The sequence below is a fragment of the Miniopterus schreibersii genome (assembly GCF_964146895.1).
Source record: "Miniopterus schreibersii genome assembly, chromosome: 1".
NCBI lineage: Eukaryota > Metazoa > Chordata > Mammalia > Chiroptera > Miniopteridae > Miniopterus > Miniopterus schreibersii.
In genome coordinates this window covers 155,469,143-155,489,662 of record NC_138101.1, presented here as the reverse complement: position 1 = coordinate 155,489,662, position 20,520 = coordinate 155,469,143, and the positions used below count along the sequence as shown (strand labels likewise).

General features: G+C 44.4%; 1 protein-coding gene across 2 annotated transcripts in view; it reads right to left on the bottom strand.

The window, feature by feature from the left end:
- The window catches only part of MYZAP (myocardial zonula adherens protein), an 83,801-nt gene that overhangs the window by 49,764 nt on the left and 13,517 nt on the right, over positions 1-20,520 (bottom strand). For both annotated transcript variants that reach the window (XM_081139564.1, XM_081139565.1), the window contains exons 3-5: positions 8,003-8,158; positions 4,359-4,451; positions 1,697-1,810 (exon numbers count right to left, since the gene is read on the bottom strand). In XM_081139564.1, the coding sequence (XP_080995690.1) occupies positions 1,697-1,810; positions 4,359-4,451; positions 8,003-8,158 (363 nt within the window). The remainder of the gene's footprint in view (positions 1-1,696; positions 1,811-4,358; positions 4,452-8,002; positions 8,159-20,520) is intronic.

The window sequence follows — 20,520 nt, the reverse complement described above, 5'->3', positions numbered from 1 at the left end:
GTTCTTTCCAGCTCTGATGTTCTATGAAATCAAACCAAGGGTCTGGTCTCGCTGTACATAATAAAGAAAGTGGGGCAGAACAGACAATGGAGGTCGGGGCCGTGCAGAAATAAGCCAACTATCTTCAGGCTCAGCTGAGTTTCCTGGCAGTGAGATGGTCTTTCTTTATTGCCTTTTTCCCCTCCTTCTTTTCCTTCCTCTTCCTCCCCTCCCTCCCGTTCTTCTCCTCCGCCTTTTTAACAATGGTTTTTACTCTTTTCCTTATTAGGTTCCTCTGTCTGCCCAGGACTGAGAGTCTGGACCATAACTAGGAATCGGTCCGGGTACCTGGGTCATGGCTGACCCTGTCTTAACAGCGGACCTCTGAAGTAGGAGTGTCAGCTGGAGCGTCAGCATGACAGCAAATCAGAAGTATCATGGGAAAGAAAACCCAGAAATTTAGCACAGATGCCAATCAGGCGTAAACTCAGGTGAAGTACAGGGCACACCACCTCCTAGCTGGCCAGGAGTGAGATCTCCGAGAGGGAAGGAAAGGAGGCCTTGGCGAGCCTGCCTGATGGCAGGAGTCGGGGGAAACAAAGCCTGCGGAATAAAGTGGTGCTTGGCCCGCGGCCAGGGGCAAGGGCATGCTCTGTGGAGAGCCAGGAAAAGGGTGGGACACAGAGGCTTCACCAGAAATGGGCCCCCAGACGAATCCAAACAAGGGGCCCACCCAGGCCCGCTGCGCTGCGGGACAGTGGCCCGGCTTGGTCTGTGGCACTGCTGCCCCGGTGGTTGTTATTAGAGAATACCAGGCTCTAGGGGAAGTGGATAACCTTAACGTAAACATTTGTTTGCTTATCTGATAAATTATTTATATAGAACCAGAGAGGATATGGAATAGCCTGAGGAAGGTAAAGAGATAAGAGCCAAATAAAGTTGGAGGTGGGGCAGAAACTACTGTTTGCATATTTGGAAACGAAAGCCAAGGGACAGGGACATTGTTTCAGGTGGCTGTATGCTTCCTTTTGGTCATTTTCAAGTTAATTTGCATACTCGATGAGGGAGCTCCGTTGGAAGAAGAGCAATGGGCGGCATCTGAGGGGTAAACCCCCAGCAAAAACAAATTAATTAAGAGAGCAAGCCCCTTGCAGGGGGCGGGCAACACACATTTGCACAAATGTAAGATCCTGAGGCAGCTTTCTGCTTCATTGTCTAGTACTAAAAGAGATTCTTTAAAATGCACATGATTTCTTTTCATGCGAAGTAATTTCTAAATTAAGAAAAAGTGCTTATCGGCCTTTGGGGGTCCCCTGCCACGAATAAACACAGGTTGCCTCTGTCCCGTGATTGGGTGGAACCTCCTATAACCCAGGGCTGCGGGGCTGGGGGCTGACACACTGTTTTAGACACTGGCACTTAAGACCACTTGGGGATCTGGGGGAGCAAGTGACATCTCCAGCATGAAACTGAGGATCTGAACCCCCACTTTAACAAGGGCATAACAACTGCAACACAAAGGCTTAGCGCCTCGGCGTGGAAGCGCTTCCTTCATTGTCTTCCCTGGCGTGGACTTTGCTGCAGCCACGCTTAACGGGTTCTGAGTAGTGACGTGAGGACTCCCTGTGACTCATGTTTGTTTCTAAGGCACAGGCCACCCTTGGTTAGGCCTGTCTCCACCACAGCAGATGGCACCCCACGAACAGCGAGAGCGTACCTGCAGGTCAATGGAGTCCGACGCCAAGGCCGAGTTCACGGCGTTGAAGCTGTCCAGGGCTGACGACTGCGCTTGGATGTGGTTCTCCAGATAGTCCTTCTGAGCCTGTGAAACCTGGACAGATAGAAAAGACAGTTACACAAAATCAATCCATACACCTCCCCGATAACATCTGTGTAGGCTGGAACTGTCTCCTGAGAGTAGCCACATCCACCTCGATATTTCACGGACAGCTTTAAATGAAAAAGTCAACATCTGCGCGGCCCAGAGATCAGAAAGGCAAGACTCCATTTCCTTTGGATGTTTTTACACATTCATCTGTTGGGCTGAGTCCTCACAACACTATGCGGCAGCCAGACATCGCCCCTTATGGGGAGGAGACAGAATCAGAGAAGGTACAGGATTTGCACCCAAAGAGCTAAGAAATGGCACACCGGGGACTCGAGCCCAGCTGGAATGCCCGCCCGTGCCCTTTCGTTCTTTCTACCCACCAGAAGGCATATACTTTGGGCTCACCCCATTCTCGAGAATTGTTTTATGGCTGCTGCTGCTGCTGTGTTGTCTTTGGTGGGTGTGTGTGTTTGGCACATTTGAGAGAGTTCATCAGAGGCCTGTCTTGAGCTAGACCTTGAAGGAGGGCTGGCTATAGATAGAGAGGCAGGGAGGCAGCAGAGCCAGGGGAAGGGTTCCGGGACGGCTCAAGGGTAGACCCCTGTGAGAGCCAAGGAAAGCAGCCGGACACAGCGCTGAAGGGGGTGCACCGGGGGACGGGACTGAGAGCTGAGGCAGCAGGCCAGGCCCCGAGCAGGTGGCATGTTCTTGTTCAGGGGCATGCGAGCATTGCAGTCATTTAGCAATCAGTCTGGCTGCGGTGTGTGGTATACCCTGGAGGAGGGGGGGCTGTAGGCACAGAGAGGAAGCTCCTGTGACAATTTGAGCATGAGAAAACAAGGGCGTGCAAGACTTGTTTATGCATATGTTGCAAATCCAGTCCTCTGACATTAATTAAAGTTGTTAGTGTCTGTCACTGGATAGCAGAGTGAATTTCCATAAGTAGGCGAGAATTTCACACATCACTTCGTACACGCCAGGGAGAATGGGCTGGGTGGATATGTTTATAAACCCCTAGCCCTATAATCAAGGCAGTAGGCTTTACTTCAGCAGATAATCTCACAGCCAAGCCGTAAAGTGAACTCTAATGTGTGGCTGTTGTAACTGTCCTGCAATGATTAACTCTTAGGAGAGTATGACATAGATACATGGGCTTTTTTCTTCAAGATTATTAATCCCAAGTTTTTTTGTGTGTGTTTTTTTTTTACAAGCATTAGCTTGGTTAAGTCAGAGGAAGGTTGTCTTTTCTTAAATTTTTGAGTAGGTAATACAGTCGCATAGTTCAAACATTTAAAAAGTATAAAAGGTATACACACTAAAATAAATCTCCCTGTCCCATCCGCTCGGCTACCGCCTTCCCCACTTGGCCCCTCAATTAAGAATCACTGTTAATTATTCTCTTCATTATCCTTTTAGCAACTTTTTGTGCACACACAAAACAATATAGATACACCTATTTTCCCCTTCTGTTTCATATAAGCGGTGGCACATTATATTTTCTTGTGTTTTCTTTTTTCATCATCTACTCTCTAATCTTTACAATCTTTCCATATCTCCTTTTGAAGAACTTAATCACTCTGATTCTTTTTTTACAACTATGTATTCTGTTATAGAGATATAATGTCCCTGGAATTTATTCACATATAATTCTGTCCCAACAGCATAGAAGTTGTGACACAGCACACACTGGCTGGTCCGTTTCCCTCCTTTTATATGAGATGCTACACCTGTCACACACTGAGGTACATCTCTGGGTTTTTTCACTGATGTCTATTTATTTATATGCCAGTACTATACTGTTTTAATCTCTGAGGCTTTTTCAGTTTCTTCTAATATTAATAGGGCTAGTCTCCCTCATTGGTATTTTTCCCCCAGAATTTCCCCAACTCTTCATATTTATTTTCTGTATTCCCTGAAATCGCCTAGTCCAGTTGTAGAAAAACAACATAAAATAAAAATCTGTTGGTACTTTGGGGTTATATTACATTTGTTACAGTTTACTCCTAGATATTTGGTAGTTTGTTGTTGTTGCTGTCATTTCTTAGAACATGTTGGTTTTTATACATTGAAACCTCTTTGTTTGTATCTATTAATTTTTTACCCTGCTACTTTACAGAATTATTTTATTGTTTTCAGTCCTTTTTTTCATTGGGTCACTTGGGATTTCTGGGTTTACTATCATATAGTTTATAAATAGTGATAGTTTTATATCTACCTATCCAGCTTTCATACCTCTAAATTTATTTCTCTTGTTTAGTTCCATTGGCCAGCACCTCAGACACAATGATAACTAATATGGTGACAGCTGGCTTCCTTGTCTTGTTCCTGACTTTGGAGGGAATGCTTTGATATAAGAAAGAGTATTCTTACTATGAAAAAAATCCTTTAAATAATAAACTTTATCCTGCAATAAACTTCCCAGTTCATTTAAAATATGATTCCATTCATAAAGAACATCGTAAACTCAAATATCTCCACTACTAGCCCCCAAGAGGGAGTTCTAAGCTCTATCACCCCTCCCTATTTCCATGTCACCGAGACATTGACTTACGGACAGCTCCTGGGTGATCTGCCAAATCTTCTGTCTCATTTCATCATAGTCTCCGTACATTCGCTTCCGTACTTTTTCCAAGGTGGCTCTCACCTGAAGCCCACAAAGATGCTGGTTAGAGAGCAGGCAATAACATTTTCATGCGAGATTTCCAAATCTTTTAAGAAACCCTAACAAGAACAGGGCTCCCCACCCAAAAAAATCTTAAGAACAGGACAGTTTGGGAAATTAAAGAATAAGGTCACTCCTGATATCTAGTTAGAAACCAAGGGAAATATATTATTATTAATAATAAACATATTATGATTCTATATAATTGTAATTACTAATGAATATTAATTATCCAAATAATAAACTGAAGAGAAAAATGCTTTGTTAAAATTCACCCATCACCTTCAAACCACAATTCAGGCAAAGTTTGCCCCTTTTCTTATCACACATTTTTTACAAGTAGACAAATTTTAAAATTTGACTGCAAACACATGGATAAGAGGACCAACAAGCAAAAGCAACCTCTAATTTTCCTTATCTCTGCTCTGACTGCCAAAGAGCAATTAAATGTCTGGAATGTAATGCAGGGAAGGATGAGCCCTGGAGAGCCCGTAGATTTGGAAGCCAGTTCCTCAATCACCAGTAATACACGAGGCACCAAATATGGCATCAGGCAAGGTAATCTCCAAACACCTGTTCACAAAAACGCTATTCAAGATTCTCTGTAGCAGCACTTCCAGAGGAGTAGTGGGGCCTTAAATATTTTTTAAAATAAAAACAAAAAAATCTTATAAGCAGTCCCTGTCTCCTCCCTCCTTCTGGTGTCCCTAGGATGGACAAAGAGCTCAGGGATCTGCAGAGAGAACAGGGAGTCTCTGGAACTTCTCCCACAGGAAGGGCTTGAAGGAAACAGTTTGGTTAAAACGACCACAGGCATGTAGGGGACAGCATGGGGGGACTTAATCTTGAAGTTGCATTTGCAGAAGTAGCACATTTTAAAATTAAGACTATATATTTATTAGGGGTGACTGGATATTGGTGGAAATTGGGGGGGAAGGCAGTTAAGATGTGAAGCCTTCCCCAAATTCTAATAATAATATACTTTCAACAAAATAGAAACAGATTCAGATGCAGAGAACAGACTGACAATTGTCAGAGGGGAGAGGTTTGGGGTCTGGGTGAAAAAGATGAAGGGATCAGGCAGTATAAATTGGTAGTTACAGAAGAGCCACAGAGATGGAGATCACAGCATAGGAAATACAGTCAATAAGATCATGACAACTATGTATGGGGCCAGGTGGGTCCTTGAAGCAGCAGGGGCACCACACTGTAAAGTACATGATTTTTTAACCACTTTGCTGTACATCTGAAACTAATACAGAATTATATTGAATGTAAACTGTAATTGAATAAAAAATAATAATAGTCTACGTTCCTGCCATTAACTACAAACATATTGGGAAAACGGAGCTAAAATCACTACTTTTCACTGTAGGCAGGAAGAATGTCTTCCATCGGTGGCTCCAAGTTGGCTTCATGCTGCTCACCAGTGGGGAGTGGACGAGATGTTTAGCTGGGTGGCAAATACTCAAGAAGCCAGCAGGACCAGAATCACTCACAATGAGACAGAACAAACAATCGCATAAACACACTGAGGAATGAGCAGGCCAGGAAAGGATTTGATGCCAGCTATAAAAGGGGGACCTAGAAACTAGTTTTAAGTGGCAGAGCACAGTGGAGGTTGGCAGCTCCGATCAGAGCCCCCCTGTGAGCTGGGCTCACATCATCTTGATCCACAGCCAGCCTCAACCTGCTGTCTTTGTCTTGATCGATTTGCAACTCTCCACTCTGCTGAGAAGGTTTACCGCGGAAGCAGTGCCATGTTATCTGGGGCGTTTAAATGAAGGACTAAGTATTTCCATGAGAAAAATACAGACTAGAAATGTCCAAGCTGCTCCTATTCAGGAAAAATAAGAATGAGATACTCTAAAAGTTAAAAATTATGTTTAGGGACTTGGATGACTGGGGATTTGAGGCTGGTGGTTGTCACACATGTTCTGTGCATGTGTGTATGTATGTAGCTTTTTTGGATTTTCTCTGTTAAGCATTTATTATTATTATTTTTAATCAAAACAAGGTATTTTATTCCTTATAATTATACAAGTATTCAAAACTTTCAAGACACATTCAAGAAGGTAACTAAAACACTTATTTTTGATATTCAGTAAGAGATGTCCTTTTAAAAACCCCACACAAAAGCTGACAAAATGACTTCGTGTTTTATCCACAAACCCACCAAATAAAATGGGGTACACAGAGATGGAGGTTTTGACTTTTGGGGTCCCTTCCCAGCCCAATGACCTATGCATGAGAAAACTAACGCCTAGAGAGGGCAAAAGTTTGGCTGGGCCAGACAGAGAGCTGGGCCTTGAACCAAGGCCCATGGTGTACTCCATGGTGCCACAATGCCCTGCTGCTCACGAGCACCTCTAGTCCACAGGTCAGGGTTGGGGGACCATCAATGTCACAGCAGCTCCTTTTCTCTCTATGTAATCGCTCTGGCTTGGTAAACAGAGGCATTGGTCAATCTAGAGAGACCAAAAGAACCAAAAAGGAATGGAGATACATGATAGATGATGATAGATAGATGATAGAGATAGATAGATAGATAGATAGATAGATAGATAGATAGATAGACAGACAAACAGATAGATAGAGATGGATAGATATAAAAAATTTAGAAGGAAGTGCTCCCAAATGCTAACAACCACTCTGGTTGAATGGTGGAACTATGGGTGATTTTTTCTTATTATTACATTTTTGTATTTTCCAAATTATCTCAAAAACACCCCACATGATTTAAACAAATCAAAAATGTAATATTAAATACAAAGAAATGGCATTGATTGGTCTGGGTTTAACAATGTCTATTGTGGTTGACTTCTCAGCATATGTTTCACATCAACCGACTGGTCTGAACCAGCCAGTCATTCCATTCCCCTCACCAGTGATGGATTTGGGAATGGGCATGTGACCCAGTCTTGGCCAATGAGACATAAGAGAAGCCTAAAGGAGGGCCTTTTCAAAGTGGCCAGAGATGAGTGGCTCCTTTTCTTCCTCCAGACACTGTCACATTTTCAGACAATACTATGAGCCTGAGGCTGAAGGAGGAAAGAACCAAGGGAAACTCAAAGAAATATACTGGAGCCTGGACATGTGGAGCCTGGCACCCACCTACTTCTAGACTAATCCCCACATGAGACAAATTTCCTGTCTGAGTTGCTTTTCTGTTATCTGCTTCCAAAAGCAGCCAAATTTATACAGTTGTCCAAACTCACGTATTAAGAGTGTCCAATATAGTAAGCAAAACCACTAAAGAGCTGCAATACCATACACAAAAGAAGAAAGCCACTGGTGTCCTGAGTAGTCCTACTTAGTAACACCCAGAAGCTCAGTCTGCACCTCACTGCAGAATTACATCTGTACTCTGAACAAGACCATAAAGATATATAGAAACATTTCCATCCAAAATGATAATGCTAAAAATTCTTCCAAAATGCCTTGTTACATTCACATCGATGCTTCCAACTCCACCCCCTTACATGCTACAGAAAGAGTATAAACCAGAAACAAAAAGCCCTTAAATGACTCACATCCTTGATGTAGTTCATCTCTTCTTTTAGCTGATTGGTGGACCACCCATACACCACCATTTCTTTCTGCTGATTTTGATCCGATCTTCGCACCACGCCATAGACGACACCCTGAGGAAGTTTCCTGGTTGGCTCCCCATTGCTTGGGTCGAGATGCTGGAAGAAGGTAAGAAAAAAGGAATAGTGACTCTTTAGGCCGTGTGAAAACAACTGTAATAACAGGCCCACTGTATATGGTTATGCAGGTTGTGCCCAGCACTGGGGTGCCTGGCCGCAGGCAGGGAGGCCAGCAGAAACCCAGTCTCTGCTCGCTCAGTTGCACCAGCCATGGGCAGAGCCTGCCTTTACCCTGGAGGAAGAGTATATTTCTCTAATTTCCACCAGGGCCCTGTCCACCCCCTTAGAAGTGCATCTGCAGGGCCCCATCTTCCCAGAGGGGGCAACTTTTTCTAATTCTCACAAAAGGGCAAGATAGGCTTGTGCTGTCTCCAATAACAAGAGCAAGTGCCTGAACTCTGACATTCCTGGTGATGCTGTCTTTCCCCTCAAACCAGTTCCTCTGTGTGCCTTCAACCTCCTCACTAAATATGTGGCCCGAAATGCATGCGATTGACATACTCGGGGGGAAATGTTGGTCACTATCTGGCAGCCAAATTGTCCTCTGAGGTTAGGACCGACCCTAGGACCAGCTCAGAGAAAAGGACATGGGGTGAGTACACAACCTGTTGTTATCATTCATGAGATATTTCTGAAAAGCCAGGCAGAGAGGTGTGACCACTGCAAAAGAATCTTCCTACTCCTTAATTTCTTCAGTTAAAGCTTTGATCAGTTTTTGTAATGCAAATACCCCTGGGAAGAGGTAACATGTCCAAGGCCTGACACACCTTCCTAGAATGAAGGCTCAAGAAGTAGGAGAAAAAGAAAGTAGAACTTGTTGAGCCCACACTTTAAGCTAGAAATGTTCCTTGGCACATTTAATCCTCACAGCTACTCTCAGACATAGTGATTTTCCTCTCTACTTTATAGCTGGGAAAGCTAGAGTTCAGAGAGAAGTAACTTGCTAACAGTCACACATCTAGATTTAGGCCCAAATCTGTCTGCACTAAGTACACCTCCCCAAGGGCAGGCTTTGTTGCACATAGGGGGACAGAGTAGGGGCCTCCACGACATCGAAAGGAAGGGGCAAGAAAAAAAACAGGACCAGGGACTCAGTCTTCATAGACAAACTGGCTGAGCCCGTTTTCCCTGGGGCTGACCTTGGTACTTCCACAATCACAGTGCAAAAGCCTGAATTCCATCCACAACGGCCATGCTGCTTTCCCACTCATCTTTAGATCACCTTTGCATAAGTACTTCCCATGCACTTGCAAAATATTTTTGCAAACAATACTGTAATTTGCATTTTAAAATCATTCATTTGTGGAAGAATAATGAATACTTTATGATCCCATTCAATTCAAAGTTTAAAAAAGTCTAGAGCCCTGGCCGGTGCGGTTCAGTGGTTAGAGCATCAGCCCATGCACCACCAAAGGGTTGTGGGTTCAGTTCCCGGTCAAGGGCACATATCTAGGTTGCAGGTTTGATCCCCAGCCCTGGCCTGGGCATGTGCAGGAGGCAACCAATTGATGTGTCTCTCTTACGTTGATGTTTCTCCCTCTTTCTCTCTCTCTCTGTACCTCCCTCTCTCATCCTTTCACTCTCTCTAAAAATAAAAGCAATGGAAAAAAATATCCTCAGGTGAGGATTAACAAAACAAAACAAAACAAAATAAGTCTAGAAAGATACGTGATAAATTATTAACAGTGATGACCTCAAAGGAGAGGACAGCAGGGTGGTACAGGGGTGCTAGAGTTCAGGAGAGCTGTCAATTTTTTTCTTTATACCCTTTCATATCGTTTGTTTACAATGCGAGCTTTTTTAAAAAGAAAATAGCCCTGCAGGGCATGGCTCAGCAGTTGAGCATCAACCTAGGATCCAAGAGATCACGGTTCAATTCCCGGTCAGGGCACATGCCCAGGTTACAGGCTGGATCCCCAGTGGGGGGAGTGCAGGAGGCAGCCGATCAATGACTCTCTCATCATTGATGTTTCAACTCTCTCTCCCTCTCCCTTCCTCTCTCTGAAATCAATAAAGATACTTTTTTTTTTTTTAAGTAAGAAAACAAAACATTCACCGCTTCCCACCCTTGTGTACATATTTGGGGAGAGGTGGGATATGAGGAACTGTGACACTCTACATTTGATTCTGGAAAATGCTTCCACTTGAGTCTCACACTTGTCTCACAGGCACTGATGGAACTCTTGAAATTGTCCATCAAGTTGAGGTGACAAGCTGGGATTAGATAATCCCTGCTTTACTAGGCATGTAATTAGGAAGAGGAAACACGCTGATGAAACTCCCCCTGTACCAGGAAACATAAGCATGCTCTTTCAGCCACGGGCTCCACCCAGTTCCTGCAAAACAAGCTGATGACATAAGGCTTTGGTGAAATACATTTCAGCAAAGCACAGGCTTCACAGGTGGATTGGCCTCCAGGAAACGGCTCAGGTGGCCGCATACAGAGGACTCTGCCTCCCTGCCCAGGAGGGGAGAAGAGGGCCACCACCATGGAGAAGCACACAAGCCAGGCCAAGGACAATAGGGTCGTGAAACACTACCCTAGAGGTCATGGATCTACAAGTTACATACATGGAAAGATATCGAAGATCCGTTAAGTAAAAAATAGCAATTTTCATATTCCTATTTTTTTGTCTTAAAAATGTGTGTTTGTGTGTATAAGACATCTAGAAAAATGGAATCCAAACCTTTAATGCCAGTTTCCTCAGTAAAACTGGATTTCATTTTTCCTTGATATTCCTTTATATTCTTTGACTTGGGGGGCCAAAAAGGCATTATTTTTGAATTAATAATTTTTATTTCAATTTTCAAATACTTGAAAAATTATTCCAAAATCAGGGTATAAATGAAAGACCCACGGGGAAGGACCCAGCCCAGGACCCTGCTCAGGTGCAGGGCCACCCGCACAGGCCACTCCACAAGGAGAGGGTTCCTGAGGCAGCGTGAGGAGCTGCAGGGCTGTGACAGGGAAAGGGAGAAGGGATATTTATGAAGAAAGAGAAGGGGAGAAATATTTGTTGTCTAGCCATTTTATTATACATATTTTTAAATCCTCACAATAACTCTACTGTGTAAATATTAGTTCTTCCAAGGAGGCAGCATGCAAGTGCCTGTCCATGTCTTGCCAAATGTAAGCTCCTTGTTTGACTAGAATGCCTTCAAAATAGTCTAGAGTCAGGAGAGCAACTGGAACTCACATCTCCATGTGGCAGCCCAGACCTCAGGGTCCTGGACCATTGGGAAGAGGCAGGCCCAGGATGGGGAGGTTCCTCCAGCCTCCTATGATCTATCTCCCCCTCAGCCTCTGCCCCATTCCTGCCTCACTGTCTCCTTTCTGCTCCTTTATCAGCCACCTTCCTTTTCGCCTCAGGGCATTTACATAGAACATTTGCTCTGTCAGCAGTTCCCTGAAAGTCCCTCCCTCAAGGACATCTTCACTGGCCCTTCAGCCTGCTTGGGTCTCCAGGACATTCACCACAACCATAATGAAGTGACTACTAGTATTGTTATGTATGTAACGCCTGCTCCCCTATCAACTGGAAGCTCCAAGAAGTCTAAGGCCCTGTTTGTCTTCTTTTCTACCATAATCCTTGACATCTAACAGTGATAGACACCCAATGAGTTTCTCAATAAATATTTGCTGAATGAATAGGGAGCTTTGAAAGTTGGGAGAGGTTCTGGGGAATTACCCAGAATATGTGTATACAGGGTCCAGCTGAAAGAAACATCCTTGCTTCCTCTTAGATGGAGGAACAGGGAGCTGATGGTTTTACCCTAATCATAAATTTGATATCCAGTAAAGCTACAAAGGAGCCGAGAGTGCTCTCATTTTTACCAAATGTCAGTATGCTTTTGGTCAAAAACTGGAGAACATAGCAAAGAATGAAAAGAGTAACTTTTGGCCCTATGTTTGTGGCTAAATATTCCTCCATTTATATCATTTAAAATATCTCCCTATAAGATAAATATTAACTTTTTAGGCATGATAATAGCATTGTGATTATATTAGGAGATAGTCTTTATCTCTCAGACAAATGCACTTAAATAAATATTTATGACATCTGGGTACAGGGTGGAGGAAGTAGATAGGATGTAGACAGAACAGGACTGACAACTGGCCGAGGGTTGCTAGGGCTGGGTGAAGGGTCAATGACTCATTACACACTTTAGTCTCTTATTGTTTATGTTTGAAATTCTCCATAATTAACTTTTTAAAAACTTTTTTATAATGCTGCTTAGTATTAAAAATTAATTTTTAAAAAAATGTACACTAGGCCCACTAACAGCCTCCAGGGCATAAAACAATACTAGGCAAAATCTCCTTGAAAACAAAAACCCTAATAAATGCATGGAATGAAAAGAAAGTTATTGCCAAAAGGGAAAAGGGAACCACCAATAGAAAGGCCATCCCAGAATCCCTACGTGAAATGCAGCAGAATTAACAACAGGCATAATCAGTAAAATAGAGACAGTTCCCTGGGATGTACTCATAGCTTTAAATTTACTTACAGGCTCATGATATGGCTGTTTTCCCAGTACCTTAGAAAGAAGGAGAAACCACAGAAAAGTAACTCAGCCTAAATTCCTCCTTATAAGGGCTTTAGTGAGGCCAGTGATGGGTGACCATATTTTCCAAACCCTAAATCAAAGCATGTGACCTTACAATGAGATAAGCTCTATCAAGGCAGAGACAGTATCTGCTGTCCCCGATACTCAGCATAAATAGATGCTTAATAAATATATTTTGAATGAAGGAAGACAGCAGAATATTTAAAATCAAGTCTATGCCAGAATATTTGAAGTGTTTGGTCATCCTGGACACTGATCTGTGCAAAGGGAAGAAAGTCGCTGGGACAAGAAGGGTTTGGGGGGAATGCAGAAACACAGTTTAACATAAATCCAAACTGACGGTGATACACTGCCACAGCCGGCCTACAGCCCCAGGGGCCAAGACAGGCAGCTGGTCATTCCTCCAGGCTGCCAGTACAACAAAGATAGGCCACAACATGAACTGAAGGACTTGCAAACTAGAAGCTGAGCTATTTCCAAAGCGTCTTGCTTTGGACCTCATTTTCCAGCCAGAGGGCAGCAGCTGACCCAGAGATAACTGAGTGCTGAGCCACTGGGCATACTATCCATCCTTCAGTCACTTTCAGGAATGTGTCCTGACCTGTCTGACTTGTGTGTCCATCTCAGCAAATTACTGGCCCCTGGTCATTACTTACATTTGACATTGTTTTGCTTCTTGTGACAAAAATGAACAAGACAGCTGAGCCACAGTCTATCAGAGAAATAGGGAGGGATGGGCAGCCCAGGATCCTCAGAGAAATGGAAACCTTTGGCTTATTAAGATATTTTTTACTATCTCACAGGCTGAATAGAGAGCCCTTCCTAAATAAAATCATACGTGGGGGAAAAAAACCACACAATAATTTTGAATGCTTACATATGAGAAGAAAAAGAAAAACCAGCCACGCAGAAATCCCAAAGAGAGTTTAGTTCTAATGACAGTATCCTGATAGGAGGTAACTTCTTAAAGATATCACTTTATAGCTCTGAGCAGACAATAGGTGCTCAGGCCTAACAACCCCCGGGAAAAAGAGAAGAAAAAGGGGGAGGGGGGGGAGTCAGGAACTTCTTTTCTGGAACCCGGTGGTACAGTAGACACCTTAGGTAACCTTGACTGATTGATTAAATATCCTAACCAGACTTTTCCTGATAGGAGAAAGTATGCAAGTTGGCGTTCCCATGGCAACATGGCTGTGTCACTGAGGCTAGTTGGAACTGCAAACTCACTATGTGCTAGCTGTGTGGCCCTGTACAAGTTACTTATTTCCCTGAGTTTCAGGTGGTAAAATGAGGATAATACCACCAATTTCAGAAGGTCATTCCAAGGAATACATAAAACACCTAGTCTGCTGCTGGGCAGAGAGTAGATGCTGACAGATTCTATTATTAGTGGTGGTGTCTTTACATTTCTGAGGATCTGGGTTCCGACATATCTGTCTGGATGCTTCTGTCTGTCTGTCCACCTCTCTCTTCTTGGGTCTTTTTGCTGTTCCCATCACAGTGATCAAATTTACTCACCTCTTAACCTGCCTTGGTTCCTCTTCCCGGGGAGAGAATCACCGAGTCTCGGGTTAGAAAAATGGAAAAGAGCTGAAGAGTCCAGGGGAGTTGTAACCTGCCCCTGCTCAGCATCTGATAAAGTTGGGGGGGGGGGGGCACTGCTGGGGCAGCTCACCCAGCCCTGACCTATGGAAGCCACAGCCACTGCACTTTCACTTTTATTGGTGGCACTTTCCCAGATATTCACTTGAATAAAGAGTTCCACAGCTGAAGAGGCTGGGGAGCATGGTGGCTCTAGGCAAATGCTTCCTGTTGCTAGAAGAGGAAACTGGGGCCCTTCGAGAGGTCTTGATGGGCCGATACTACCTCAGTTGGCGAGGGAGCCAGGACTAGAACCCAGGCCTCTCTCGGTCCTCCCAGGGCCACTCTCTCTGGGACGCATGTAGATCCTGCATGCTCTCAGCCGGGCAGCCCCAGCCCCACCTGAATCCTGGCAGCACACTCCCTCACCTGGCAACAGCCCGGGATGTTGTATAAACAGTCACGCCAAGACAGGAACTCCACAGGCTTATTCATCCAGGGCTCTTAAGGAAAGGGGACTATAAAACCCAAGGGCAAGGTTTCCTCCTTTTAAACATTTTACTGGGCTATGAAAATTCCTGACTTTTCATATATATACATATACACATATCTGCTCTCTCTCTCTCAGAGTTCTCAAAGGTCTAGATTCTTTAAAAACACAGGTCACTAAAGGACACCTACGATGGTGGGATGTTATAGCTACTGCAAATATCATCAGCTTCAAACTACTCTGTCTACTGCAAAAGGCTTCACCATCACATAGACTCTAAATCAGCAAAGCTGAGATCCTATTCTCAAAAATTCAACTATGTGGTGAGACATAGATCCAACACAATGAATCTGTAATAGCTGGTGATGCGTCGGTCTCTTATTTCTCTATGTGTGAGTGTATGATTACCTAAGAATACACTGCGAATAGATTTGGATAGAAATATGGATGCATACATTCATGAAGTTCTTTGAAAATGATAGAGGTTTAATTTCAAAATTATCTACTACCAATATTAATTTTAATGTTCAACAATTTTATAAAGATTATATTCCACATTTATCAATTTATGAACATGAAATGTATGCCTACAAAATAACCAACATTTCCTCCCCTTATTATTACTGATTTTTTAATAGACAAATAAAAGTCCATGGCTAATTCATCTGAATTGTTAGTACAATTTAAGGTGATTATATTCTACAAAGAACTTACTATGGGTTGAATTGTGTCCCACAAATAAAGGTGTGTTGGTGTCCTAATCCCTGGTACCTCAGAATTTGACCTTATTTGGAGATAGGGACAAGTTAAAATGAGGTCATTAGAGTGGGCCCTAATCCAGTATGATTGGTGTCCTTATAAAGAGGAGAAAAATTGGATACAGAGACAGATACACATAGGGAAAACACCATGTGAAGACTGGAGGAATGCTGCCACAAGCCAGGGATTGCCAAAAGCCGCCAGCAGCTGGAAGCGGCAAGGAAGGATTCTTCCCTAGAGCTTTCAGAGAGAGCACGGCCCTGCTGACACCTTATCCCAGAATTTCAGCCCCAAAACTGAGCCAATAAATCTGTTATTTAAGCCATTCAGTCTGTAATCCTTTGTTATGGCAGCTAACCTAGAAAACTAATACAAAACCGAATCATCATAATCAACAGTCATGCATTAAGCACCTACTATGTGCAAGGCAGGTACTAGGCTCTAGGAAGAAACAAAGACACCACCTCATTTCTATATGTGTGTGGATATGCATAAGTATATGTTGTACACAAATTTTGCAGGAATATGTAATGCGACATGTGGGAGTTCTTAGCAGCAGGTGACTAGATGCCAGGTGAGAGGGGCAGCCTGGGCACCTGCAGTTCAGGAGAAATAGTCACCAAAGCACAGGCAGTCAGGGAAGGTCTCTGGGAAGCAGGCCCAAGGGACAGGGAAGGCGTGGGTAAACTGAGAGACAGCTGAGAAGAGAGAGACTCCAGGCCTGGGCTAGGGCCTTAGCAAGGGTTCTGAGGAGGAAGTAGATGCCGTGGGTTTAGAAGGTAATAAGTGAACCTGTCCAGTGAGGGTAGAGCAACCAGGAAATTACAAAGGAGATAATACTGAGCTGGTTTCAGGTGTGCTGAGTGGTCATTCAAGAGGAACTGGCCAGCAGGCTCTGAGTCCTGCAACCCACCCAGGGGAGCCACACTGGAAACAAATCAAAATACTGATATTTGGACTTTTTTTATTGTAACAAAATAGTTATTTTATTTAAAAGAAGATATATCATTAATTTTTTTCTTCTACCCTTTGTCTTCATTTGTAATTTTATCTGAGAGAGGGCCAAGGCCCAGAGTTGAATCTCTCAGGTACGTTGTTTAGGGAAGAAAGTTCTAGAACAATTAAATTATCCTAGAGAAGGAAGGGTCGGGCTCTAAGAGAGAAGGGGTTTGACTCTGGAGGAAATACAGGGAGAGATGTGGAGGCTAAGGGAGGCTTCAGTGAAGGATAGGGACTTGGGTGCTGGCACCTGCCTCCCCCATTCCCTCCCCTCTCTCCCCCTTGAACTCCTACACATTCTCTTTGTATTCCCCTTAAAGTCTCTGCTCCATTTCCAAGATGACTACAGCAGAGTCCACTAGAAACAGATGAGACCCAAATGGCTCTGTGGGAAATACATATGATGAACAAACATAAGACAGGACACCCATTCTCACTGGTAACCAGAGGATGGGAATGGAAGATGCCCTCCCTGGGCTGCCTGTTCTGACAGGGTCCATTCAGAGTTTTAATGAAGCCCAGAACTTTATGGACAAATTTTTTCAAATAAAAATACAAAATCCAGATTTTATATTTTTAATACTAAAATAATGGTAAAACACAATAAAATATCTGTATTCTGTACATAAAAATGCCACCATGTTGAGAACACTGAGAGCCAGGGTGGCCACCCATAGCACAGGGCTCAGGAGAGCAGAGCTGGTGGTGCGAAGGGCGTGCTCCCCAAAGGTGGCTCTGAGTCATGTAAGTTCTCCGCGGGAAGGTTGTGCAGAGGAGGTGAGGCCTGGTGGTATGGGCAGGGGGACACTCAGATTTATGGAAAGGGACAGAATGACATCAAGACTGTGCAGCAGGCACAGCCCAAGAGGGGGGAGGAGATGCGGGACAGGCAGTTCCAGGAAGGGGACTGACTCCAGGAGGACCCAAGGGAGGAAAGCAAAGAACAAGAATCACTGGGTCGGGCATCGAAGGAAAGCAATTTGGCATTCAGTCAGTCACACCTCTGTAATCAAGTTCACAGGCCAGACACCAAAGTGGGTCCTCTGCCTACAGTAGCTCGTTTGCTTCTTGCAACCAGACATTATCGTCTCTACTTGAAAGACGAAGAAACTGAGGAGCAGAGGAAGGATTTGGGGGCTCCTGTGAAGCCTGAGAAAACAGCCTCAGGGCAGTTGATATGGTCTGTAAGAGAAAGGAAAGGAGCAGACAGCCTCCCACATCCACCCCATAGCCCCACGACTCCAGAAAAAGACGCTGCCTCTGTTCTGATCGTCCCCAGAAGCCTCCAGACACACCACCATGAAGCTAGGCAACGTGTACCATGTGCCACCCCCATCCACCGCGAGTAACCCTTAATCCTCTCTCCGGTGATGTGGGAACAGTGACAGAATGGCCCAACTGGCAGTGGCATCTCTGTGTGGCCGGCTGCTCCATGTCATCTCAGGACCTCAAAGTACACTAAGCATCTTCCACAACTGTGGAAAAGAAGAAGGCCCAGCCCTGCCCTCAGTCGGCTGCAGTTCTAACAGGGCCTGGAAATCCTCCAAGAAGTTTCGTTTCATCAGAAGCCACTTGGGCCATTTACATCTTCCTGCTTCCACATCCCAGCCAGCTGCAGTCCCCAGCCTTTGCACACAGCAAACCCCCTCCAAAACCACCAAAGCTGTCTCACCAGAATTCCTGGCATCTTGTAATTGTGTGGGCTATGATGTCCCAGGGAGGGGCCACCACATTGAAGGTACATCAGAGGAGGCGGCAGCCCCAGGGCCTCCTCACTGGTGCCTGCCTCTGGCTCTCAGTGTTTAAGACCAGGAACCCAAGACTAGTGATGAAATCACCCAGAACAGCTTCACATTCACCAGAGGTGCCTTCAAGTGCTTCCACCACCCAAGGACTTCAGTCCTGGGGAAACAGCCAGCTCCACCCTCCTCCTCTCTACCCCAGTTCCTCTGCAGTGAGTCACTGATGCATCACAGACAGGCACGCCGGCTGCACACCTGGCCCACCCAGTGCCAGCAGCATCACGGCACATGATCTGCGCTTGTGGTTTCTGCCCTGTGCTCCCGGAGTTCTCAGGCAAGAGAGGCTTGGAGAGCAGGGTCAAGGGAGACTGGGAGGACTCTGGCCTTCACCATCACCACTTTTACCTCAATTATATTTATGAGCTCTGGATAACATTTTGATCAAAAGAAAAAAAAAAGAGGGCCCTATTGCTTTAAAAAGTTTGAAAAGCACTATTCAAGACTAATAGGCAAATCTATATACAGCTTGGTTACCAACTCCCACTTGACACAGGGCACATGTGCCTGTTTCTTTGGGAAGGCTCAGTTCTTTAGTGGTAATGTGCCTTCCAGAGCTTCTAGCACCCACTGTCCCAGTGTCGGCACTGGGAGCCCTTCACAAACATCTCCCCAGGCTCACAGCCCTGGTCAACTCCAACACAACAAATCCCCCACCTCCTCCACCATGCATACAGGGACAGCCACCGAGGCCCTGTCCTGTCATTCACTCCAGCTTGGGCCTCTTCTTCACAAAGTGCTACTTCTGAGTCCCCGTGTGCTAAGCTGCCCATGTGCCCCTGGCCAGAGCCCAGGCCCAGCTCTCTGACAAATCTATCAGCTCTAAAAGGGACAGACAGGAAGGGAGTCAGTGAGGCAGAAGGGGACACACACACTCCAGCAACACAGAGCCCCACTCAATCCTGGTCACCAACAAGGGCCCAGTGGCTGAAGCTTGGCCGCTCCCGCTCTCTTTTGGTTATAAGCTTTTACACCAAACATTTTCTCTGGAGAATATTCAAAGCTACAGGGAAGCAGAAAGAATAGTTCACCTATATAATCAAAGTACCATTATCACAAGTAAGAAAAGTAATATTTATTCAATAACATTTAATATATGGTTTATATTCAGAATTGTGCAATTATCCCAACGTATCTTTTACAGATTTTTTTTATCCAGGATCTAATCAAGGTTTACCTACTATATTTGATGTCAAGTCTCTCTCTTTTTTTTTTTAATTCTCACCCAAGGATATTTTTTTCCATTGCTTTTCAGAGAGAGTGGAAGGGAGAGAGAGAGAGAAACATCAATGTGAGAGAGACACATCAATTGGTTGCCTCCTGCAAGCACTCCTACTGGGGCTGGGGATCAAGCCTGCAACCAAGGTACGTGCCCTTGGCCGGAATTAAATCTGGGACCCTTCAGTCCAAGGGCCGATGCTCTAACCACTGAGCCAAACCAGCTAGGGCATTAAGTCTCTTTTATCCAACAGATTCTCATTTTTTTTTTTTTTTAAATAACACTGACTTTATTATGAGGTTCTGGCCAATAGTTTTGCAGATAGTCCCAGGTTTTGGCTTTCTCTATTTCCTTACTACTAGATTCAGTTAAACAAATTTGGCATGAATATTACGTAGGTAACACTGTGCACTTCTTACTCAGATCACCTTAGAAGTCACACGACATCAGGCCTTCCCACTATTGGTGGCTAAATTAGATCACTTGGTTGAATTAACTGCCAGACTGTGCCACTGTACCTTTAAGTCAGTAAGCAATCTGTGAGGTATTCCTTTGAGACCATGTGAACATATGGTTCCACAATAATCACTCATCAATTCATTTTTGCATCCATTGATGCCCCAACCTAAGGGTTACAAAATAGAGGTTTTCTAAATGTATTAGTTGATGTTCTATAAGGAAGAGGCCTCGCCCTCGCCCTCACCCTCGCCCTTGTCTGATTATTACTATAGACTCATGAGGGCTGGTTTTATTACTCGATGTGTCATAACCCACTATGGTGATTATTCCATTTGATGCTCCAACTGTCTCAGGTGTGCCAGTGAGAGCCCTTTCACACCAGCTTCTGGGTCCTTTGATATGACCCCATTCACCTTTGAGTGCTCCCTTGCTCCCCAGCAGGAGATGTCCCAGCTCACCCGGTATTCTCCCTGCTCCAACCTAGAACCAGATATTTTACTGGAGCCTTTTAGTGGGACTCGCCCTT